Raw genomic sequence first — 26,164 nt, 5'->3', positions numbered from 1 at the left:
GCAGAACAGAGCATGAGAACAAGTAAGTAAGTGAAGGGCACATATTTTGGAGCTGTAATTGACATGAGCTGGGAAATACAGACAGTATAGAAAGAATTTATAGAGAATAAAATAGTGACATTAATAAAAACAACAAGCTTGAGGATATGGGATATGAAGCCATATGCAGAATAGGCAAAAAAATGTCATCACAGCAGTATTCACTACTAAAAGAAAATAAATCTATTTTAACCATCTACATCAAGTCCTGTATGTTTACAGAATCTCTAATTTCTGACACAACCTCAAAAACTAAACACATTTTTCTCATAAGTCTGATACTGTCAAGAACACACAGACAGAAATTATCAGAGTCTACAATGGAGTCAAAATTCTTACTGTCAATGGAGCTTTCCAACAAATTCTTCCCAGAAAAAAATGAAATACAATTTACAGTAGCCACCTTATTTCAAAAGGGTAAAGTGACTGAACAGTAACTTGCAGGTACAACAACCTTCTAATGTATACCAAATATTTAAGTTTGTGCCTTTGTGCCACTACTTCCATGCACAGTCCCCAAATACGTCCTGGTGAACTAGAAACATTCCATTTACTGTGACTGTTCTTTGTTTCTAAGTTTCAGTGATTTTAATGCTATCAGTGCAATGAAATGCTTCATTACAGTAAGTCATTAGTATAAATAAAGCATTCTGAGTCAGAAACCACAGAATACATTTTTATTTGCAACCTTCCCTCATACAAATTAATGTGTGCATTACGATTGTCTTTGAATTACATTTAGTGAATCCTACTTTTTCAAGAGTCTTGCCTGGCGGATGCACAAGACGGGGAGAATAAGGCTGAAGGGATATCCTAAATTGTGAGTGCACCAGAAACTAAGTAATTAATATTAACAGATCTGAAAAGCTTGAGTTACTGTTCTGAACATTCGCTCTGTGATCATCTAGACTGATCTCCACAGTAGCAAAGACCACAGAGTTTTCTCCATGGCCCAAATCAAACAGATGGAGAGATTACTTATTTGTATTTCATATGTAGAAGTCATCCTTTGTAGAGCTAAAATTTCAAGAGATCCAAGATCCAGTAGTGCTTTATATAATTTTTTTCAGTGTTTTGGTACCCTTACGGTAGCACAAAAGGTGTTTCTTTGTTCCCAATCTGAATTTGTCTAGGTTCTGCCTCAGTCCTTTAGTTCTTCTTACGTCTTTGGTAGATTAAAGAGCTCTCCGCTATGACAAATCCTCCTGCGTAGGCGCTTACACACCATAATCAAATCACCTCTTCTTCCCCCGTCCTCTGCTGAGCCGAATGGGTTGAAGACGTCAGTTTCGTATGGCAAGGCAGGTTGTCCAGATCTGCAATCCTTCCCTTGCTCCTCATTGAATTCTTCCCCCCTGAGCAGCCTTTGAAAGAGCACACACACAGCGTGCAGGTCCCAGCCATTGCCCTACGCTGGGATGGGACTGTCTCTCTCATTTGGGACGCTTCCACCCTCGCACCTCCCGGCCTGCGCTGTCCCAAGCAGCGCGGGTTTCCCGGGCCTTTGGCCCACACACCCACCTACCCCAAGCGCTAACACACCCTAGCGTGCCTGGGGTCCTGCCTGCCACTCCCGGCCGGGGAGCTTGGCACCCGTGTCCAGCGCTTAGGGAGGGGCTGCGTACCCCTCAGAAGAGAGCAGAGACCCCGCCGGCTCCCCTGGGTCTCTGTCGCAAGGCTGCCCGCAGAGCCCGATCCCAGTCCTCCTTCCCCTGCCACGGTGGCCCCGCCGCTGGCCAGAGCTGAGCGGGTCGGAGGGAAATGGGCAGCCGGGAGGGACTGGACGGCACCAAGCGGAGCCGCTCGCGGCGGGAGGCCCCGCGCTCTTCCGCTCACAAAGATGCGGCGGGATGGCGGCCAAGGCGCCCTCGGTCCCGCAGGGACCCAGCAGCCGCTCCGCCGCCCGGCTCCGCGCCCCGCGCAGTGGAGGTGCCGAGCGCTGCTGCCCCTCCGGAGCGGGCGGCCGGGGGGGCCGAGGTCGGGCGGCCCTGCGGGAGGGCGCCGGCCCCGCCCTCTGCCCGGGCGGGCCTCTCCGTGGCGGGGCAGGGCGCCGGGGGCGTCTCCGCGGCGGCGGTGAGCGCGGGCAGGTGAGCGGCTGAGAGGCGAAGCCGCTGCCGCCCCGAGGGGACTGAGGACGGTGAAGCAGCAGCGAAAGTGCCACCGAGGGAGGAGCCCCCGGGCAGCGTCGCCCTCGTGTCGTGTGTCCCTCCCTCCCCCGAGGCAGCGGCGGGGAAGGTGACCCGGGAAGATGGTGACTGTGGTGACGAAGCTGGTGCACTACCTGCACCTGAGGTAAGGGCGGGCCAGCGGCGCGACCGTCCCGCTCCTCCCGGTCGGCGCGACACCCGATCGGCCGCCGCCCCGCGCCCGTCCCGCTGGGCGCCGCCGCCTCCGCCACCCCCCGCGCCGGGCTGCGCCGAAACCGCCGGGAGCCATCGGGAGGGAAACTTGGGCAGCTGCCGCCTGGCGCGGTGCGGGGCGGACACGAGTGGCGGGCGGCGGGCTGGCGGCGCGGGTGGGAGCGTGTCCGCCCCCGCGGTCGGTACCTGACCCCGCCGGCCGCTGCGCTGTGCGCGCCCTGCGGCTCGAAGGCTCTTTCCAGCCGCTCGCCGGAGTGCGTCTTGCAGGACAAGGCGCTTCGTGGAAAATAGTAGTTATTATGTCATAGTCTGAAAAGGTGATGTCCCTACAGTACTTGTGCAGAGTAATTATAGTCGCATGGATTAGACAAGTTGTGTATTTCTTCTTTTATATACGTCTTCTGACAGGATACATTACTAAGACATTTCCCCCCATATCCTCTATTCTCATGAGAATTTAGCTGATAAAACCCAATGTTTTGGCATCAAGTGGAGAGAAAGCACGAGGATGTGCTGTCCCAGTGATATTCCAGTTGTATTTTGTCGAATCACAAGTTTTCTATCATATATGAGTGCTTAATATGCATCGAAAGACTTGATTGAAAACATAAAGAAAATGTATCAAGAGGGAGCATAATTGATCCAGAAATTCAATTTGCAAAAGCAATTATATTTTTGTGTAGTGTTTTCACATGAGGCATGTTAACTATGGGAGCTGGTTTCATCAGCTGAATTTTTCCAAGTTAGCCATAGGAATGAGTGGAAAAAAAGCAATCAATTGTACTCTAACGTTTTATTGGTATGATTTAAAACTTGATTCCTAGGATATCTGCAGATTTTTTTTAACAATTATTAAAATAATAATACTTTAGCTTCATGCCTCTATTTGCTTTGCAAGGAGTAGACCAAAAAAAACCCCACAAATCTCTGCCTCAAAGACTTTAAAGGGAATTAGGAAACAGCAAATAAAGTGGACAAATGGGATAATGCAGCAAAGTGATGAAGTTTGGTTCTAAAACCAGTAGCCTGATCACTGTCAAGTGTTTTGTGGGTATCATGAGAAAGGATGCAAAGAGGCTAACAAGTTTATGAAACTTAAAGGAAGCTCTTCTCATGCTGGGTGAGCATCAAGTGTGATGAGCATTTCTGAAAATTTAATAAATATCTTGCCAGTGGCCTGGCTGAAGGCAGAATTTGATTATTTTAGTACTGAGTGAAAGAAGTCAATAACATTAGGGAAGATTTTAAGAAGTCAAGCAATTTGCTTATATAGAAGTAGAGCTATTGAAGATGTGGTTGCAGAGGGATTCACTAAATGCAACAGGTGAAGAACTGAATGAACATGCGTTAGGGTAAGTTTCCATTTGTCACAGCTACATAAGAGGATCACTGAGTATTGCTGAAGTGGTAAATAGTGGCAGTTTCTGACAGGACATAAATGAGCAAGAGGTGTTCCCTGGAACCAGTATACGTCAGCAAGACAGCGCATATTTGTATGCAGAACAGATCAGGGAAGGGTACTCAGTCATCTTTAGTGAGTCTGCAGGCTTAAAGTGCAGCTTGATTTCATCAAAATCACATCATACTTTTGTCCATTTACATCACAAAATCATGTCAGACAGGTGATGGATGTTTCAATCCTTGCCAGTCAGGCATGAACAGCTACTATTAGGCATTACAGTATGCTTACTCTGTCCTCCATTAGCAAGTGACCAGCAACATAACAATGAACCTGGGAAAACAGTAAAGTGGAAAAGAGAGTGCATAAATATGAAATTGTCTGTCATATTCTTGAAATACTATAATTTATGAACTCTGATTAAACCATTTTAGTAGGTTTCTGGCTAGCCATACAATAATATTTTTCCTGTATGTGAAGATGGAAATGGTTAAAAAGCAATGAACAGCAAGGAAACCGAAAAAGCTGTTTGACCGCATTAAGAATAGTTAGGCAGCTGGTGTGCTGGGAAAAATGCTTATCATCAGCATTGTCCCTCTTTCTCCACCAAGTGCAGCATACATGGAAATGCAAAGGGTCAGCTGTCACCTTCGTATTCCATGTAAATTCTTAACCAGCGAGGCCTTGTCCATGAATTGGATTTTAAGGTTCTTCCACAATTAAGTGAAAAAATATTGTGCTAATATGTCACAAGAAAAAGATATTTGAACACAAAAGATTGTGTTTAATAAGTTTATAAGAATACAGTTTGTGGCAAGATTAGAGTATGCCAATAAAACAGTACACCGGGCAGCTCAAGCAATTACTAACGGATCCCTAGAGAATCGTAATTATGCCCTTAATTCAGTACTTACTGAGAAACAGATAATTAATTCAAAGCATTGTAGGATTGCAGTGTTAGCAGAAATGTGGACATCATAGGAATCTGGCTTACATTTGAATTTGACACCTTGCAAAACACAGGATCCTGAAGCTACAGCAATAATATTATGACCATGGGCACTATACAACTGTTGTAAAAAATGCCTGTTCTGAAAATCAGAAGTAAATACATTGAAATACAGTACCCATACCTGCTAGAAGAAATCATGTAGCAGTGCTTTGTCTCTTACACTTAAACCTTGACTACTTAGCCCTCATAGAGGATCGTCCCATGCCCATTTCAGTCAACAGTAAAGGTCCCATTCAGCTCTGTCGTAAACTTGTGGTTAGTTGCAGTCAGACAAAAGCAGGCTCACTGAATGGGAATGGATCAGCCAAGAAAGTCATTGTAAAAATCTAAATTATGTTCTCAGCAACATGAGATGTTTTAATATAAACGTGCTTTATGTAATTATCTCTACATAAATAAAGATTGTGCTGCAAGTGGAAGCAGAGCAGTATACAAAAACGGGGATGAGCAGTGATTCTTGAGAACAACAGACAAAGGAGATAGCGGCAGATAGAGCGGGCTCACAGCACACCACCAGGCAATGCAAGCGAACTGAAGACAAAGAAACAGACTTAAGAATGTAAGACATTCACAAGGCGAGTGAATATTCAATGCTAGTAAGGAGATTTACATAGAAAGTTGTATTGCAGAAATATGAACTGGAGCATGGCTGTGGTAGTTACAGTTCCCCATTTTAGGAAATGAAAATGATTAACAGGTGGAATAGAGCAGTCCCAGGTTTGAAGTGCTTTTTTTAGAAGTTTAGTATTGGTTATGAATTAATGATCTGCTTTTATAACCTGCTTCTGAAAGCGGTCACATGAAATGCAACAGGATTGTTAACTGAAGCAGCAATCAATAATCCTTTTTGGGAGTGGTCATAAGATCCCTGTTTTTATATATGAAATTTAAAAGACAAAGAGGATGAGGAGCCGGAGAAAGGAGCATGACTCTTCCTTCTGCTTAGAGGTCCAGCAGAGGCTGAAGCTGCTGCTGTTACTGTTACAAAAGCACAGAGGCTGAACCTCTTGGTTCAGCATCCCTGGATACCACAGCTGGAAGAACCATTTCCCTGTGAAACTTCTTTTTCACAAGTTTCACGTTCCTCTCAGAGCATCCCAAGGAACTACCATGATTCCTGAGTTCAACTGGGTGTCCTTGCCTCCCCTCGCTTGGGGTCTTGGTACCAGCCTGGCCATCTTCAGTGGACAACTAAAGCATAGAGGGTTCTGCCATGTGCTGCAGGTGAGGTTATCCAGCACAGTTATTATTTCATGGCTTCCTATGCTTTTCCAGTAACATGCACTGCCTGGTCTTTGTTTCTTAAAAAAACAACATCAGAAAGTATGTCACCTGTACATAATTTTGTTTCATTTGTGAAATTATGTGTGAAATTAACACAGTTAACATATTGGGATACATAGACCTGAAATTCCAGTGTTGACTTCTTGACTTCTAAAGTTCTTGAGTTTATTTTCTTTTATAAGCTTAATGCATCTTTAAAATAAGTTTTTTTTACATTTAATGTAGGTACTCTTTTCTTTCTTTCACCCTAGTGTAGGAATACAGCTCAGGAGGATGCCAGGTTGGAAAAAGCTTTCTAGCTCACCAAGTGCTACCTTGCAGCTTACAAAAAATCTACTATCTGTAATCCATTTCATAAACAAACTGAGCTTTTCTGAAGATTAGGTCATTTGTCCTTTTTGGTGAGTGTGCTGGAACCTTGCTCTTCTTGCTATTTAGAAATGGATTTCTAATTTTCAACCTACAGTTACCAGTGGAAAGTTTCTACACATTTCTTTCGTATTGACATTGTTCATTAACTTAAATGGATCCTCCTACCCAAGATATCTGAGTACTCACAAACAGCAATTTTATAGTTGCTTCTCAGTTACTCATGCTGACTAGATTCTGCTCTTTCCAAAGTGATTGTCCATGTTTGAATACATCTTTCTCGATTATCAGTGATCAGAAGTGACACTATAATTTTAAGTAATGTCTGATCAATGTCTGTGATGATATTAAAATTCTGATATCTAGCCTAAAATAGCTACATATACGTAGGACTGCGTATGCCTTTTTATTGCTTTAATACACTGTGTCTTGCGGTTGTCTTATGACCAATTAATATCTGTCATTTCAAACTGATGAGTCTCCTGGCTTGTAGCATAGAATCTAGTTATTAAATCTATTAAATACATGCACTTGTATCTCATTTTTATTTTTCCAGTCATTTTATTCATTCATTTTTCCTGTATAATATCTTGGACTTTCTCTAAATGATATCCCTCATGTCATACTATGAGTAAATTTCACATTTTTCTTTCTGTTCCAAAGTTATGAATGAAAATATTAAATAGTGAGATCATTAATAAGAGGAAACCTGGAGAAATTTTAATAGGATGACTACTTTTCCCTAGTTGATCAATTTGCTTTTTGGTATTGCTATTCACTGTATTGCTGTCTCTTTTCAGCTAAGTCTTTCTACAGTTTACAAACTTGCACTGTTCCCAGTTTCCTGTTTGTGTAACCGTATATGTAGTTATACTCTTTATGTGGTAGAATATCAAATGTAATACTGCAGTCTGTATAGGATAGATCTGCTGCAGCCTCCCATCTTTAATGCAAGTTATTACCAAAATCTGCATTTGCCTTGTTTAAGTCATGTTGTATTATATCCTAGACTTTCACTTACCCATGTGTCTCAAAATATCCTTTCTTTTGAAGTTCTTAGAAAGGCTTGCACACTACTGAGCTCAGAGTAACAGGTGTGAAGTTACCAGTTTTTCTCTTTTTATCCTTCCGAATTATATTTATTATGTTAACATTCTCTGGTGGCATCACTTGAGCTGATAGAGTTTTTTAATTAATTGCTATTGAATTAATAGATTAATTGTTTCAATATTTGGGGCAGGAGGTTATCTATTCTGCCTTGTTTAATTTTACCAAACCTTAAAATCTTTGCTTCTGTCTTGAATGTGATTTAGTGTTATACTCACATTTTCAGTAGTTGTCTGGCTTATGACATCATTCCTCTTATAGAAGATTGAGTCAGAAAGTTTTGGGGTGGCCATACCAACATTATCTTTGACCCCAACTCCATTCTTACTCTGTAGCAACTTCACTGCAATTTCATTTCTCTTTTTCTCTATACCATCAAACAATAGAATCATACAATAATAGAATCATAGAATCATGGTTGGAAGAGACCCTCAGGATCATTGAGTCCAACCATAATCTAACTCTATCACTAAACCATGTCCCTAAGAACCTTATCTAAATGTCTTTTAAACACCTCCAGGGATGGTGACTCAACCCCTGGGCAGCCTGTTCCAATGCTTTGCAACCCTTTCTGTGAAAAAAAATTTCCTAATATCCAATTTGAATCTTCTCTGGTGCAACTTGAAGCCATTTCCTCTCATCACTTGCTACTTGGGAGAAGAGACCAACACCCTCCATGCTACAACCTCCTTTCGAGTATTTGTAGACAGTGGTAAGGTCTCCCCTCAGCCTCCTTTTCTCTGGGCTAAACAGCCTCAGTTCCCTCAGCTGCTCCTCATCAGACTTGTGCGCCAGACCTTCCACCAGCTTCATCGCCTCCTCTGCACTCTCTCCAGCACCTCAGTGTCTTTCCTGTAGTGAGGGGTACAAAACTGAACACAGGATTTGAGGTGGGGCCTCGACTTCCCTAGTCCTGCTGGCCACACTATTCCTGATACAAGCCAGGATGCTCTTGGCCTTTTTGGCCACCTGGGCACACTGCTGGCTCAAACTCAGCTGACTGTTGATCAACACCCCTAGATCCCTTTCTGCCAGGCAGCTTTCCAGTCACTCTTCCCCAAGCCTGTAGTACTGCCTGGGGTTGTTATGACCCAAGTGCAGGACCTGGCACTTGGCCTTGTTAAACCTCATACAACTGGCCTCAGCCCATCAATCCAGCTGGTCCAGATCCCTCTGTATGGCCTTCCAACCCTCCAGCAGATCAACATTTCCACTCAACTTGGTGTCATCTGCAAATTTAATGAGAGTGCACTCAATCTCCTTGTCCAGATCATAGATAAGGAGATTAAACAGAACTGGGCCCAATACCGATCCCTGGGGAACACCACTTGTGACTGGCTGCCAACTGGACTTGACTCCATTCACCACAATCCTTTGGGCCTGGCCACCCAGTCGGTCTTTCACCCAGCCTGTCCAAGCCATTTATTTTAATTTATATTGCTAACTTTCAGGACCTGTAAACTGTCAGGACTCAGCTTGACTTTTGGCAATTCTCATTTCATCCTTACACTTTTTGGAACTGCAAGACAGTTGTTTCCCACCCTGCCTTTCTTTTAGGCTTTTTGCTCATACCTAACATAGTGTTTAGATAAATCCATTTACCTTTTCAACCAGAGCTGCTGCACTCGTGTCAGTTATCTTTATGGAGCTGCCAACTCTTTCTTCAGAGGATACTGAACATAGAAGAAGCTCATAGTGAGGATGCAGAACAGAGAACTCAAGGTTTTAGCCTTAGGGATCATCTATGTGTAAGCTTGAACTCTTAATTTTGTTTAAAGGTTCCACCGGATGAAAAAAAAGGCACGCACTCCACAAAAAGCATTTAGTTAGTAAAGGCATACTATTTAAAGTAGTAATTCAGCTCATTTTGCCTAAAAAGGATTACTGAATTATTATCTCTCAGCTCTGCAAAGATGTTACCCTCTTCCATCAGCACATCTGGCTCCAAAAGAAGATTTGTTCATGCCCGCTTTGAAACAGCTTATACCATTTTCTGGCCAATCTATGATAAATGAAAAAAAAAATGTTAAAGTTAATTAAGAGCGCCCATCCAGCAGTTTTCAGTCAATTAAACTTGACTAGCTCTTTGACTAAAGAAAGCCATTACTGATGGCATTTTATTTCTGACCATTCTACTCCATGCTTTACTTCCTAGAACCTACACAAAGGCAGGAGGATTGTCAGAGCCCATGAAACATGAGATGGGACACTCAGCTTTTTACCAGGCTTGCCAGGTGTGATAGAAAGGAAGAGAGATGCTCTTACTGCTTGGAGGTGGAGGGTGAACCTTGCCACCAAGGAGAAGGCCATCTGGCAGATGTTCCTCAGACTTTGTCCTCTCTTCCTGATACTACCTGTCAAGCCAGACAGTCCCAGCTGGGTGGTCCATGTGGTGGCTTTTCCAACATTGGAAAAGAGATGGCTGCAAAAGCTGTGTAGTCATTTCCCTGATTTTGTTAGGAAATGCAACAATGACAACTCAGCAGCATACACATACACCTTCATTCCTGCTCAGATGCTTATTTCCTCCAGTCTTCCTGACATATCTTCTCAGCCAGAGCTTCTTATCAGCAAAACTGACTGCAATGAGTAATTGAAAAGCCTATTATTGCCTTTTTTTTTTTTTTTTCTGCAACAGTGGTTAATGGAATCATTGGATACTTGATGCTTATCGTGTAATAAGTATAATTTTTGATCAACCTAATTCCTCCTTTGTACTTTCAAAATTTTGTTCATAATCTATAGCCAAAAAAAGAAGCCTGTGTGGCCATCACCTTCCCCTTGGAGGGAAGGTTTGCATCACTTTAATAATTGTTATCTCTGCAGCACAAGGATCAAAATGAGAAACAGTGCTGCATAAAGTAAGCTTTGAGAGATCAGAGATTTAGAGCAGGAGCTTGATGCACAGTAAAAATTATTAGAAAATCCACTCAAGAAAATAATACAGGCAAGCACATTTTCCTTACTAGAAGCAGAAGCCAGCAAGCCAGAACAGCTCTTAGCCACTGTGTCCCATTGAGCTGTGGGAATTTGAATAGTTATTTAAAGTATTGAGTAATTAGAGGCTGAGTCATTTTGTGCAATTACTGATACATAAGTAAAGCAATGTTATGGTAAGATGTCAATGACTTTGTAAAAAAATGGTATATAGCTGCAGTTGTAAAAAATATTCTTCCCAGTGAGCATAGTATTAAAACAAGTAGTGAGAGAGTAGTGAGTGTAGTGAGAGAGAAGAAACTCATGCTAATTAAAAGTGTTCACCCAAACCTAAACAGGGAATACAAGAAAAAACAAATAGTAAGAATGACATTTGGAGGCAGGCTCAACACAAGAACGTTTGGCAAAAATGAAGTAGTCATAGGCATTCCATAAATTCAGCAAATTTAAGAACAGAAGCCCTACTTCATGTGCTTCTCAAAATAAGCTTCAAGTCAAGGCAGATGTTATCTGTGGAGTTAAAAACTCTGTTTCTTCCAGCCAAGCCTGGCAAATGAGTACTTTTCTTCTTCTGTTTGATTCTGTTTTGCTTTATAACACTTTCAAAGTTTGAATGTCTGTAGGTGGTGGAGTGGCAGATCTCCTCACACTCTGGGCAGGGGCATGCACTGACACCATGGGCTTTGCCATAATTCCTGTGGCAAAACCAAAAGGCTTAGGGATTTACACAAAGTAATGAGACCCAGACCTACTTACCCTTGCTTACACTAATAATTTCCTTCCTTCCCTTTCTGCAGAATTGACATGTCCTCTAGAAGAAGTGAGAGGACAGTCCCTCCTCCTTTTCACAAGTGCAAACTAACCTCTGTAGTCCATTCTATAATGCTATCTAATTATTTAATGTTTCTCTAAATCCCAGATTTCAGGAGGTGGCTTATGTGTGATTGAATCTGAGTGTCAGAACCTGCAAGTAAACATTAGAGAAGCCAGGGGCTGTTTGTGATTTGCATTCCAGCTGTACAGAGCAACTCGGTGAAGGAGGTGGATATAGAAATGCTGCCTCCAAGAACTGTGGTAATAGCCTGGTGGATGCCTTGTAAAGGCAGGAGACAAAAAACTCAGACATTTCAATACAAACTTTATTTTATCATCTAAGTAAGGCATATTTAGATAAAAAGATTGTTCCTTTACCTCACAAGCTGAATAGTCAGATAGATTTTACTTTAATATTAATATTAAATGCTAAAAAGACAGCATAGCTGAATGAAGAAGCCTTTGTGGAAAAAATTTCAACTCCTGTAAAGGAACTCAAATTACTAGAACAATGTTTTTTTGGCACAGGAATTATGAATGCCTCAAATCAACATTCAACTCAGTGTGTGAGAGTCAAATATGAAGTTAAAAAAAACCCCAGTCTGTACTCACTATTAAATCAAGCAGAAAGCAATAATTTCACTACAACTGATAGAGGAACTGCAGAGTCAGAACTCTGATTCCTGCCAAATATTTTGCCAGATAAAATTAATAGGAGGAATGGTTTTGTAGTCCTTGGTTATCAGAAAAACATTATTTACATTGAATTTATAGGAAGTTCTTGATATTCTTATTGTTTGAAATAAAACAATGAAATTCCTATGTACAATTTATTATGGTGGACCTAACATGAAAAAAGCCTCAAATATCTGTGGAAAGTTGTGTTAAGTGGGTTCATTAGGTCTGGTTAAAATTTGTAATAAGAGATAATCTTAGCATGCAGGAAAGTGAAGTGGTTCTGTTCACGCTTCGCAAAAGTGTCACATTGAACTAGTTAAATGGCTGGGATGATCACTCAGTGAAAAGGGAATTGCTTCAGCTGAGACTGGGATCCTTGCTGGAAGCTTATGCTCATTCAAGTGAAGAGAAGAGAAGGTGACACTCAACCATCACAAGAGAGTAGTACTTTACCACTTCAATAATACTTCTCTAATATTTTTGTTTGGATATGAAAGTCAACAAAGATTTCAGATACAAACAGTATTCAGTGGAAAGAAGGCCAGGCCACTCTAAATAAGAATTGTAAACCAAATACATGCTGTTACTGTAGCATATTGTGTGTCCTCTTTGTCTTGGACCTGGTGGATCAATTTTTATTCTGAATGCTGTTATGTGATAAACATTTAACAGCAGTTAAGGAATAACAGAAGTGCAGCAGTCTTTAGTGTTTCTGATTCCTGTGAACAAGAAATTAACTGTCTACAGAGAAAGTAAGGTGCACTATTTTATACCTCATGAGTCTTACTCTTTCCTATGGGAGGAAAGGACTCCGTTTGAGCCTCTCGCTCATAGAAGGGCCGCTGACTTCTCTGGGCGCAGGCGTCCATCGCAGTCCACGTTGCTCAGATGAACGTGCACGTGCAGAAGGACAATTACAGTTGCGATAACATGTGGCAACTAGGAGAGAAATGTCCTTTAGAACCAGTTTCGGTCCATTTCAGATCATTAAATCAAATCTTTGCCACAGAGGTGAGCTGTGAGATGTTTGCCCCTGCATGTTACTGGCATGGGATCACTACAGTGAAGGGTGGGTGCAAGAGGAGAATTGATCTCCCATGTATTAGGTAATTTTAATTCTGTTGAAGCAATCTTGATCTGCTCTGCTCTTCACAGTAGAGAAGCATATGGTCCCACATTTGGTGGCCAGCACTAGCAACAGATTAACATCTTAGATAAATGCTACATTTTGCTATTATGACAGCAAATGCAATTAGACCTGGGCATAATGAGACAAAAGATTCCATAGCCAGAGAAAAGCACATGTTCTCTAAGAATTAGAGACCTGGTATTGATTTGTAATTATATATATGAGATAGAATGGTTTATACCTCCAATAATCTTTAAAGACTACCATCTGCCCCTAGACAAACATAAGAAGGAAACTTAATTTGGATAAAAACCTGCTGTGGATAGTTAATTGAGTTAAGGGATCAATTTCTAATAAAATTTAAGGATTGGGCTGTGTGATAATCCTTTGAACTACCTGCAGCAGCAAATTTGTCCTTAGCTTTTGCTCCTCACAGTAGCACCTGGCTTCCTGGTAAGTGATATGCCCAGTATGGTAAATAAAAACTGACTGAAACAAAATAGAAAGAATTTTAAAATTACTGCTGTCATAAGAGTAATAATAGCAGTAAACCTCATCAAAATACAGATGATAATAATAAAAGTACATTAAAATGTACATTTGCTAAATGTAGTAGTGATATGAGGTAAGTAGAAATTTTTAAGATTAATTTAAAGATAATAATTATAAATGCATGCATGTGTACATGCACTTGCTACAAATGGCATCAACGAAGACCTTCAGTGCTATGCGATAAGACTAATACGAAATGAGGGCAGAACAGAAATATTTGAGAAAATGTCAGTTTGAAGTGTCTTCTCAGTCTTTCAGGACTGCATTTCTGCACCTAAGCAAGAGCAGTTTGCATGCAATGAACTCCCTGGTTTACGCTGGCTCCTCTGCATTCTGTGTCCTCAGCAATTCCCTTTGAATTCTCTCGCTCAGCAGAGTAAAGCATCCAGTTCAATTTGATAAAGAGGAAATCATGACATGTATGTAATAGAGATAAGTGCAGTGTGGGGTGTTATGTTTTCCTTCAACATGTCTTTAGAGCTAATGCAGTGATACCATTTCAATGTTTCAGGCTTCATGTTGCTATCCATTTAATGGTTTACGTCAGATTTATAAATCCACCATGACATTTTTGCTAAAGAAAACATTACTTCATCAATTACACTATTAACAACAGCATATAGTTTTCTTAGGTAAATCAGAAGTTCAGGCCAGTGTCAGAGGTTAGCTACATTAGTCATCTGTGATGAAAGAAAAGCCTCTATTAATGCTTATGCACAAGGATTAAGATGACTTGAATGCTGTAATCCTTCCTGTTCGACTGTTGGCATCGTGCTGCCATCTGACAACAGCTGTTTCCTCCTTAATCTAATGGAAAAAAATTGTGATAGATTGTTGCCCGCACCATTACAAGCTCAGTCATTCCAATTTATGTTTTAGTAAATACGCATGTTTATCACAATAAAACCCCTTAAATGTATACATGTGTTACATATAGTATAGTCTTATTTATTTTTGGCATCTTCTTTAGTAAGTACCCAAAGAACCAACCTACATTGCTCTGCACTAATGCTTTATTTTAGTTCTGTAGTTAGGAGCATGCTGTGTGGGACAGCAGGACCCAAAACTTGTTGTGAGGCAAAGAAATGGCATTTGGGCACATAAAAAAGGAGTAAACATTGCATGTCATGACACTTTGTAATTGACACTCTTGGCAGAAGGCCAAGCATGAAGCTCACAGAATCTTTTGAAGCACCTGGAGCTAGAGGATCGTGCCTTGGAACTGGACATCAGGCTGACATCTCTGTTTTCCTGCCAGCTGCTACTTTAATGACACAAAATTACATTTGCCTTAAGTATTTCCCGAGCTTCAAATTGTTGGGATACTTAGGTGAAGCTTGGAGTTCCAAAATTCATCCATGAGAATCTGATTTGGACACTGTTGGATAATGGTGCCATCACACACGCTGGTTTGACTGACAGCTACTGGTATGTTCACATACATTGAATACATTTGGTATTGGGATACAAAAATAAAGGCTTGCTAAATGACCAAGTATTCCTTGAGAGCAGAAGACCGAACATTTATGTTTAAAAAAGAAAACATTGCCTTTTGGGTTGATGCCGCATGGAAGAGTGATTGCTATTGGTTCTGAAGTGGGAGAATTTAGCCTGAAGATCCTGTCCCTCTTTATGGATGTTTTCTGAGTTTAACTTGGGAACAATGAAATGCAGACATGGACAGAGGGGAGAAAATAAGGGTCAGATTGAAAGTCAGGCAAATAATTCTGTACCTTTCAAGAGCAGAAACTCAGAACTCAGGGATCCCATGAGATACTTTATTATAATTTCAGGTGAAGTCATTTGAATTGAAAGTAGAGACTCCCAACTTCTGCTGGGGGAAATGGGTTCATGACCAAGGTCTCCCAAAATCCGCCTGCACCAGCCCAGTTACTGTTGAGTGAAGTGAAAATAAAACTGCTCTGTGTTTTGCAAAACACAAAGTATTCCCAGTAGCAGGAGACAGAGGACAAATGGTCCTACTCTGCTGTCCACTTTTTGCAGCAGTTATGCATGATGAGACATTACTTTACATAACATTACTTCATGTTTGAGGATGATAGTTTCAAGGGCTGGAACATGCCATGGACTGCCTGGGCAGGGACTGAGCTTCTCATTCACTTCTAGAATAATGCTCTGGAGTTTGTGCAACCACTAATTTGTAATGTAGAGGATCTTTTGGCATACTCTTGTGTTAGCTAAGATTCATGCTAACATTGTTAGCTTAGCAAATCACTGGCTTCTGCAGTGCTCTTTTGTATTAGCTGCTTCCAGTAATGAGACTTTGCACTAATGTATGAATAGTTGGGGCAAAATAAAAATATTGTAAATCCTAACAAGTAGAATTAAATATTGCAGGTATTTTTATGGCACTGCAGAATGTATGAGTAGTGATCAAATGTTTATGGGTAAAATGCAAGGAAACAACATATGGAATACTCTGAATATATATTAAAGGCCTGTTGTGTAAACTGTATTTAATATAATCTTTAAACAGATGAGTTCTTGTGAGCATGCTCAAGGGGGTTTCTTTTATTTGCATGATTTACCTTGGTTTAGTCTGAAGTAAATAGTTTATTTAAAATGCATTCTTAGGTTTCAGATATACTGCCTGAAACATAAGACCAAACCCAAACAATCAGTGGGACAGTCTGTGATCTTCAGTATGTGCAGGATTATGAGCTCTGCGGATGCATGTCAATTATTTTTTAGAAGGACATAGGAGCTGATAATATATACTGACAGTTTACAGTGAGAATAGATCTTCTTTTGGAAAATATTGAACCCAGAGGTATTCTTAATATTTGCACTTTTTGCTATAGCAAAATGTATTTGACAGTTGTAATTCTTTAATTCAAAATATCACTCAGAAATTAGGAGTGATGCAGAGGACATCTTTATGTTTGTCTATTGACATTTTTGTTATTTACATTTCCAATCAGGGCATAAACACAACAGTTTCACCTGACTAAAACGCACCATTAAAATTTAAATAAGTGTTTATTTTGCTAATACATAACTCACTGAATTAAAATAACACTGAACATCCACTATGAGCTAAAAACTTGGCTTGCAGTTTAGAAAAGGACCTGTGTTCTGCAGATAAGTACACTGTCAGTATTATTCTGTGTTTAAAATGTTTCAGCTACAGGGGTTAGAATTGAAGAATTGCTTCATTTCTGCAAAGCGGGAGCAGGCCAACCTGTGCATCACAAGAACCCTGTTTGGCACTGAGTTCCTGGGGGTTATTTGTGACCACAGCACATTAAATGTGATCCAGATTTCTGCAAATGGTGATGCTTTTAAGTCTGATCAGAAAATTGTGTCCTCAGAAAGGTTAAGAAATGCAATCATAAAGTTAACAGGGTATGTTACTTTTTATAAAAGTTATATTTAAAAATAATGTAGGATAATAACGCCTTTTTTTGTGACTGTCCTATATACTGAATAATAAATTGTATTTTTTATCATTCATACACTTTTACACTACTTTCATTGTTGCAAGGAACCAGAATTGTTTTTAATTATAGCCTCTTTAAACATAAAAGTAGCTCTACTGGTTTGGACCAAAAGTCCATCTATCTGGTATCCTACCAGCGTTTAAAAGACACCCGTACAAGAGTTTTAAAGCAGAGCTGCCACTCCTGATGCTTTCACCAGCTTGCAGCCATATGCTGCCAGCCAGTTCCTGAGCCAGATGTTCTTTCTATGTATTCAATAGTAGTCCATGGATTTCTTTTCTGTGAACACATCAGGTCTTTCCGAGAATCTGTGTGAACTTCTAGCTTCCCCAGGATCCTGTGGCAAGCAATTCTGCAGTGTAATTACACATTACGTGAAATTTCACCACTTTCTGTTTGTTTTGAATCAATTTTTTCATTGTAGTTATAGTTAATACCCCCTAGTTCTGGTACTGGAAAAGACAATGAATGACCAATTGGTATAATTTTTTTTAACCTATTGAGGTTTGTATCTTACTAATTTAAGTCCCAGTCTTCACCTGCAGACCACCTTCTCTGCCCTGTTTTTTATGCTTGTGTGTTTGGTTTCTTTTTAATTGATCCTATAATGATAGTAGCCAGCAGTAAAATTGCTAAGATTACTTACATGAGCAAGGTATACCAAACTAAGCCCTGAATTAGAAATTATATTTAATATAGTTTAAATATAAATATTGTTTAAATGTGAGCATAGCTTCCATTATGTTTTGTTTGGATGTTGGGGGCAATCAGCCTCTTAACAGAAAACCTGATCTGACTGTACAATTTAGGCCAATACTTTTTTTTTTAAATACGAATTGTTCAGTAAGAGTACGTTATGCCAAAATAGTTGTACTTTTATGGCTTAAAGGACTTTCTGACATACAAAAGGTAAAATACAGAAAGTGTCATTCCTAGATTTTTAAGTGTATTCCCAGCATTCTTCTGTATTTTGCTATGTGCCTATAATTTAAGAACAGTACATAATAATCTATTCAAACACTTGTGTACTTTCTGTCCCTAAATGTGAATAATACAAAATACACATACTGGGTCCTTATGCTTTGAAGTTTGGGTCCTTGCAAAGCAACTGTGGTGAAGCTTCATTTTAAAATATTAGCCTTGCTTATCTGCAGTCAAAAGAATGAGAAATTAGGTTGACTAAAATAGTTCCAATATTCTGAACAGAGTAGTCAGAAGTAGGGAATTCCACTGACTTAAGCAGGATCCTCGAAGCCCCTGGAGGCTGCTGTTCATCGTGGAAGGATATGGCAACATCCTGAAGTTATTACCATTTCACAGCTTGTTGGCAGCTAAAAATGATGCATTTGCTTCATGGGGAAAAACAACATTCCAGTTTGGCCCATGTAACAAGTACTTAAGGCATTTAAAACTATTATGGTTGTATATTGTAATATATATTTCTGCATAACATTACGGCACACATTATACATCGTGCTGATTCCTTGGGAAAATATCTTCCTGTGATTACTGTAATGAAATGCACTTTGCATAGATAATGTTGTAGAACTTGATGCTTCCACAAATAGATAACTCTCAAACTGGGGCTAGGAAAAAGAAAAATCTTCAGCTTGAAATCTGCTCCTATGAGCATCTACTCTTATTGTAACAATAATCTTTTATAGCAATTTTGTCTTAATTTTTAGTGATGCCCCAAAGCAACTGAAGAGAAGAAACTAACAGGCTAAGAAAAGAAAAAAAGAATGATTCTGGCAGAGATGCAGCTTTTTCCCCTTAACTGTTTATTCATGGCCAGAAGCAGCATACAGACACGTGGTCCCTGTGCTGATTCTTTTGTAAAACTAAAACAAATAGATATGCGAAGCTTCAGTGGCTAAACATCAATTTTCCTCCTTTTTTGTGAGTGATTTGTGGGATTCTGCACTCTTGAAAACCAGTCTATGTTAGTGAGAAATGTCATGTTTTTATAAACAATAGCTATACTAGTAAAAGGCCTACTGCAGCTGCAGTAGAAAAGCACTTTATACTGCTCCAGCCACTTAAATACCTGAATAGGTATTAAATATTACAAGTCCTTATATTATTGATAAAATTTATCTACAATAGGGTCATTTTTCTTTACCCATTCTGGAAGAGTCCAACTGGCAAAATTAATGTGTAGGAGGCCCTAATGAGAAAGCACACAAACAGTATGCTAGTTTTCATATGACCACTGCTTGATTACCCCTAACCCGCTAAGCCAACAGAAATACAGTTTTATGGTATCTGTTAATGTCACTGTTTTAATTCTGGGAAAACTGCAGACTCTCCCAGAGCAGAGGTACTTTTGTGTAGTTGAAGCTCTTGTACCTCAGCCAGCAGGTGGCAATGAGATGACAGTTCCTACAGGTGACGATCCCCACACCTACTTCAGTAATGTGTTCCAAACCAAAATTAAATTATATAGATGCTACATTCCTTCAAGAGAAGCAGGGCTGATGGTATCAGAAGTATCCTCCTTGTAATATTTTCTACCAAATTTTATTGTCATGCATGCTCACATACTGATCTCTTCAGTGAGATTTTGTGAAATATCTTAAATTACTGAAAGGCCTTACTTCTTATCTTTCAGTTTTAAATATGGTAAAAATACAGTTTGGAAAAAAAGAGGTAAAAATAAAATAGTTTTTGCAGCCTACTTGCTATACAGGGATTGCCAGAATACATAATTACTGATAAAGAAATGATACACTGGCTGGACAAATGTATCCTTTCGTTAATGCAAAATATGGTGCTCCACTCTTTGCCTCTGTCTGTCTCTCATACATACAGGTTCACAGTATGTAAAGCAGCACGACACTTTATTTTATGATGAAGGAAGGATAGAAAAGAGAAGCTGATGATTTCTTCATATTTTAGATAATTTGTCCCATAAGAAATGTGGACTCATGTAAATTCAGAGATGGAAATACTACTGATCAGATTACAGTGCCTTATGGCAATTTGATTTTGTATTTAGTAAAAATACATGAAAATGCACAAGGGGTGGTGTTCCCCCATCCTGGGAAGTGCTGTCTGTCCCCAAGGAAAATGCATCTCCTCACTGATGAAAGTTAGCAGCACCATTTCCATTGATTTTCAAGTGCCAAGATGTAACCTTCCTTCCCTGGCCTGAGAGAGCACCAGCCAAGGGCTGCAGATGGCTCCTTGTCAAAGACCAAACCCTGACGCAGCCGCATGTCGTGACTGCTCACTCGGAGCCCTGCTTCCCTATCGCAGCCATACGGCTCAGTATCACAGTATGTTTGGGATTGGAGGGAACCTCAAAAGTTCATCTAGTCCAATCCCCTTGCTGGAGCAGGAACGCCTAGGTGAGGTCGCACAGAAACACGTCCAGGTGGGTTTTGAATGTCTCCAGAGAAGAAGATTCCACAATCTCCCTGGGCAGCCTGTTCCAGTGTTCTGTCACCCTTACTGAGAAGAAATTTTTTCTCAAATTTAAGTGGAACCTCTTGTGTTACAGCTTGATCCCGTTACCCCTTGTCCTATCATTGTTTGCCACCGAGAAGAGCCTGGCTCCAACCTCATCGCACTCACCCTTTATATATTTATAAACATTAATGAGGTCACCCCTCAGTCTCCTCCAAACTAAAGAGACCCAGCTCCTTCAGCCTTTTCTCATAAGGGAGATGCTCCACTCCCTTAATCATCTTTGTTGTCCTACGCTGGACCCTCTCCAGCAGTTCCCTGTACTTCTTGAACTGAGGGGCCCAGAACTGGACACAATATTCCAGATGTGGTCTCACCAGGGCGGAGTAGAGGGGAAGGAGAACCTCTCTCGACCTACTAACCACCCCCCTTCTAATACACCCCAGGATGCCATTGGCCTTCCTGGCCACAAGGGCACAGTGCTGGCTCATGGTCATCCTGTTGTCCACCAGGACCCCCGGGTCCTTTTCCCCTACACTGCTCTCTAATATGTAATTTCCCAACCTATACTGGAACCTGGGGTTGTTCCTGCCCAGATGCAGGACTCTACACTTTCCCTTGCTAAACTTCATTAGGTTATTCCCTGCCCAACTCTCCAGCCTGTCCAGGTCCCGCTGCATGGCAGCACAGCCTTCTGGCGTGTCAGCCACCCCTCCCAGCTTAGTGTCATCAGCAAACTTGCTGATAGTGCACTCTATTCCCTCGTCTAAATCGTTAATGAATATATTGAGTAATATTGGCCCCAGTACTGACCCCTGAGGCACTCCACTAGATACTGGCCTCCAACTGGACTCCGCACCATTGACTACCACTCTCTGGCTTCTCTCCTTAAGCCAGTTTGCAACCCACCTCACTACTCTATTGTCTAGACCACACCTCCTCAACTTAGCTCTGAGGATGCTGTGAGAGACTGTGTCAAAGGCTTTACTGAAGTCAAGGTAGACCACATCCACCGCTCTACCATTATCCATCCACCTTGTTACATTCTCATAAAAGGCTATGAGGTTGGTCAAGCATGACTTACCCTTGGTAAAGCCATGCTGACTGCCCCTAATAACCCTCTTATCCCTGATATGCCTTGAGATGGCACCAAGGATAAGCTGTTCCATTACTTTTCCAGGGACAGAGGTGAGGCTGACTGGTCTATAATCACCCGGGTCCTCCTTCTTGCCCTTTTGGAAGACTGGAGTGACATTTGCTTTCCTCCAATCCTTGGGCACCTCTCCCGTTTCCCAAAACTTGGCAAAGATGATGGAGAGCAGTCCAGCAATGACTTCACCCAGCTCCCTCAGCACCCGCGGATGCATCCCATCTGGACCCATGGATTTATGGATGTCCAGACTACTTAATTGCTCCCTAACCCAGTCCTCATCGACTAAAGCAAACTCCTCCATTGACCTGGCTTCATCCGGGGTCTCAGGGGTACAGGGCTCCCCAGGACAGCCTCCGGCAGAGTAGACAGAGACAAAGGCATTCAGTAATTCTGCCTTCTCTGTATCTTCTGCCACCAGGGCACCCACCCCATTCATCAGTGGGCCTACATTGCCTCTGGTATTAGTTTTATCTGCTATGTATTTGAAAAAGTTCTTTTTGCTGTCCTTGACCCATCTCGCCAGCTGTAATTCTAAGGAGGCCTTGGCTATCCTAGCTGCCTTCCTACATCCTCTAACAGCAGCCTTATATTCTTCCCAAGTGGCCAGCCCCTGCTTCCATGACCTGTAAACTCTCCTCTTCTGCTTGAGCATACTCAACAGATCCCTATTCAACCACGCAGGCCTCCTGGCTCCCTTCCTTGACTTCCTACATGTGGGGATGCTCTGATCCTGAGCATGGAAGAAGCAATCTCTGAATGCAATCCAGCTATCTTGGGCCCCTTTTCCTTCAAGCAGTCTTGCCCATGGGATTTCCCCCAGCAATTGCTTGAAAAGGCCAAAGTTAGCCCTGCTAAAGTCCAGGGTTGCAATTCTACTTGCTATTCTGTTCCTGCCACACAAGATGCTGAACTCCACCATCTCGTGGTCACTGCAACCCTCAACCTTTACTGCTTCGACCAGACCCTCCTTGTTAGTGAGGATGAGATCCAGCAGTGCACCTCTCCTAGTCGGCTCCTCCACCAACTGCATGAGGAAGTTATCATCAGTGCACTGGAGGAACCTCCTGGACTGTGGCTGGCTGGCTGAATGGTCCTTCCAGCAAACATCAGAGAAGTTAAAATCCCCCACAACAACCAGGGCCTGTGACTGTGAGGCCACTCTCAACTGCCCATAGAAGGCCTCATCAACTTCCTCAGCCTGATCTGGTGGCCTGTAACAGACGCCCACAACAGCATCACCCCTGCCAGCCTGCCCCTTGCTCCTGACCCATACACTCTCAACTCGCTCGTCATCCACTCCTGGGCAGAATTTAGTACATTGTAGTTGCTCTCTCACATAGAGAGCAACTCCACCACCACGCCTGGCTGGCCTGTCTTTCCTGAAAAGGGCATAGCCATCCATGGCTCGAGGCCATTCCCTGTGTCCTCTTCCCAGGTGCATCCTCCTCTGCAAACCACTCACTTGCCTGGCCTGTTTTGTGCTGTGCGCTCTCGTTCTGATTTTGTTTGTGACTGTATTAATTCCTCCTAGTGAAGCTACAATTGCATTTCATAGATTGAAATTTCAGGACACTTGGTCATGGATGTCTTCATAATACTTACGTTATGTACATGTGTACATTTACATACCTTTACATTACTTTTCCCATATGCATGCTTATTTAAAAAACACTTCAGCTTCTCTCTTTTTCCAGCTTTTTTTTTTTTCCCTGGACATACTGTGAACAGTATTATACATAACACAAGGTATTAAATAGTAATACTCTATATTAAATTTAAAAAAAAATCAGACTGCTATAACATAAATACCATTTTTAGGTTAATATCTTCCAAATGAACTGCAAACATTATGTTTTTCCTGTGGAAACTACACAGATGATATCCTGATGTAAGCAAACTTTCAGGTATAGCCTCCTGTAACACCAGCGATTGCTTTAAAAAATCACGGAACTGGTATATATCCTTGCCTTGTATTTCTGCATCTCTTGCTGAACTTTGCTCTACAAACCTGTCTGTCAGAATTTCTCTGCAGACAGAGATGAGCAAATTAGCTGCAACGAGTGGTTTATTAAACTTAGTCATTTGTGACTGTCGCAAATGTACCCTTAGAGGACTGAGGCCTTAGAGGCTACACATTCAATGTTTTCTTTAAAATTATTTGTGACTAGGGCGTGTGGCATCAGTATAGTTATTGCTAGGTACATGGTACTATAGTACAGCTAAAATAGTTCTTTGAGTTTTTATTATTCTTGCTGTATGACTAGTATTTTCCAGCTTCTCACTGTCTGCTTTCAGTTGTAAAAAAAACAAAACCTCGAATATTTATTTCTTGTACAAATTTTTGCACAAGTCTTCACATTTATTTTCCTTGTATTTGTTCTTAATGAGAATTACATGACAGTTACTTCTGAATAGCTATGAAGAGGAAATAAAAAGCATTGGAAGTACTATCAGAAACAAAGAATTGTTTGTTTGTGAATTTCTTTGTTCAAAATTTGGCCAATCCTTGTTACAATAATGCTACTGGAAAATAGCTTCCAATCCCAAATATTACACACATTCGAATTTAATTCAAAGGTGCAAGTGCTAAGCATTGCTGTCAAAGCTGATTTATGCAAAAGATGTAGAAAAAATTCTAGTTGTGTTAACTGACGATTTTTTTACAGAATAGAAGCATAACAGAAACGAGGCTGGTAAGCTGATGAAACAGAGAAAACAAGCAAGAATGTGGGGACTTCTATTTCTCCTTTCTGACTTGTCTCTGATACTTAAACACACAGCTTTAAGAGATGCTGTCTGATTGAAATGACATTTGTCAAACTGTAGTTGGGACTTCACGTGTGGTTAAAGTATGGTGCCCTTCTTTTGGATTTTCATTAAATTTCTGGAAAATGCAGTTCTGAGTTTATAGGAGCCATTTTTAAAATTCATGTTGAATTCAGAAGATTGTTTCAGTTCCAACTAGCAAAAATAATACTGACAGGTTGGAATACTCCATATTAAGGGTGGCTGAATTTGCATTGAGAGGGAAACATTTTTCTCAGATTTGTCTGGGATGAAAGAGAATGATGCAAAGTGAATGCTTCTGCCAATAAGAAAGAACTAAGAATATTTTGCTTTGTGTTAATGTGAAGTTTTACTGGGTAATCTTCACTTTTAAAGCCTTTAGAGAGAAGTGGTTTTCTTTCTTGCAGCCCATGACTCATGCAATTGTTCCTTTCTTTGTTCTGAAGCATTTCTTCTCAGCTCGTAGTGACATTTCTGGATAGCTCTGGCTAGCTCAGTTTGGGATTGTGTCACGATTTTCATGAGCTTTTCTGATTGACTAAATTCAGAAGAAATTCTTCTCCTTCATGGCTGCTCTATGTTTTACTTCACCAGATGTTCCTGTGCCACAAATTCAGCTGTGATCAAATCTGCAGGCAACAGCAAAATTAGAAGGGTAACAAACAGAAAAGCTCCCAGTCAATGTGTAAACTGACTTAGTGAACATATGTGAGAGAGAACATGGTTTCGACTTCCTATCCAGATGTAGACTAAAAAAGCTATCCCAGCCGCTGTTCAAACCTGATCTAAAGCAGGAGGGGAGTGTCTAACACAGACCATGAACCTGAGTGATGGATACAGCCTGCCTTTGAAACCAGCAAATCATATGTTTATTTTCAAGTTATGTTCTCCACGCTTGCTAGCACCATCTCCATCTCACTTGATGAAACTTCAGCTGGTCTGCTCACCCATTCAGTTCCACCGTGAATGCTGAATACCACAGTCTTCTCCCTGACTTAAAGAAGAGAGGAGGAACAGATGCAGAAAGAAGCAACAAGGATGGTCAGGAGGATGGAAGATTTCTGAAAGAAAATTAAAACCATGTGGCATGTTTAACCCAGAAAAGCTCTTTTTGAAGGATTAAACAGCTGTCTTGTATAAATGTAAAATGGGATTGAACAGAAACATGAGATAGCATGCTCCATCTTTATTTCATTTTTATACTCTAGTAGATTATATCTACCTATGCAGTGAATGCATTTGGTGTGCACCACATCTAGACAACGCTCTGGCTGAATTAAGAATGATCAAGGCCATTATATTCTGAAAATACACTGTTTTTTCATAATTAGTGGCATATGTGATGTTTTATAAAACTAAAATTGTATCAAGACTAGCTCAAGGGAAAGGAAGCATTCACAGTCACCAGTGAAAATCCCTTAGTCTCCAGCACTGATGCTGACTTTTCAAAAGTGGCATGAAACATTGTTTATGGTATTAAGTTTTCCCCAGAAGTCCTATACCTCCTGTGGAGATACACCATCATACGCCAAAAGAAAGTAAACAGTGATGTGATGGGAAGTAATATCCTGCATTTCTGGTACCTTTCAGTGTAGTTGAACATATGGTGAATAATCCTCATGAATAGCTAGATATGATTAGCTCCATTACATGGATAGGGAACGGGAAGCAACAAT

At 40.9% G+C, this 26,164-nt stretch overlaps 1 protein-coding gene across 1 annotated transcript in view; it reads left to right on the top strand.

Moving 5' to 3' along the window:
• Positions 1 to 2,097: 2,097 nt before the first annotated feature.
• The window catches only part of ARHGAP18 (Rho GTPase activating protein 18), a 96,372-nt gene continuing 72,305 nt past the window's right edge, over positions 2,098 to 26,164 (top strand). The window contains exon 1 of the mRNA XM_065056917.1: positions 2,098 to 2,331. Within this exon, the coding sequence (XP_064912989.1) occupies positions 2,288 to 2,331 (44 nt within the window). The 5' untranslated portion in view covers positions 2,098 to 2,287. The remainder of the gene's footprint in view (positions 2,332 to 26,164) is intronic.

This window comes from Columba livia, chromosome 3, assembly GCF_036013475.1.
Source record: "Columba livia isolate bColLiv1 breed racing homer chromosome 3, bColLiv1.pat.W.v2, whole genome shotgun sequence".
NCBI lineage: Eukaryota > Metazoa > Chordata > Aves > Columbiformes > Columbidae > Columba > Columba livia.
Note: the sequence above shows the minus strand (reverse complement) of the source record. Positions and strands in the feature narration are given on the sequence as shown.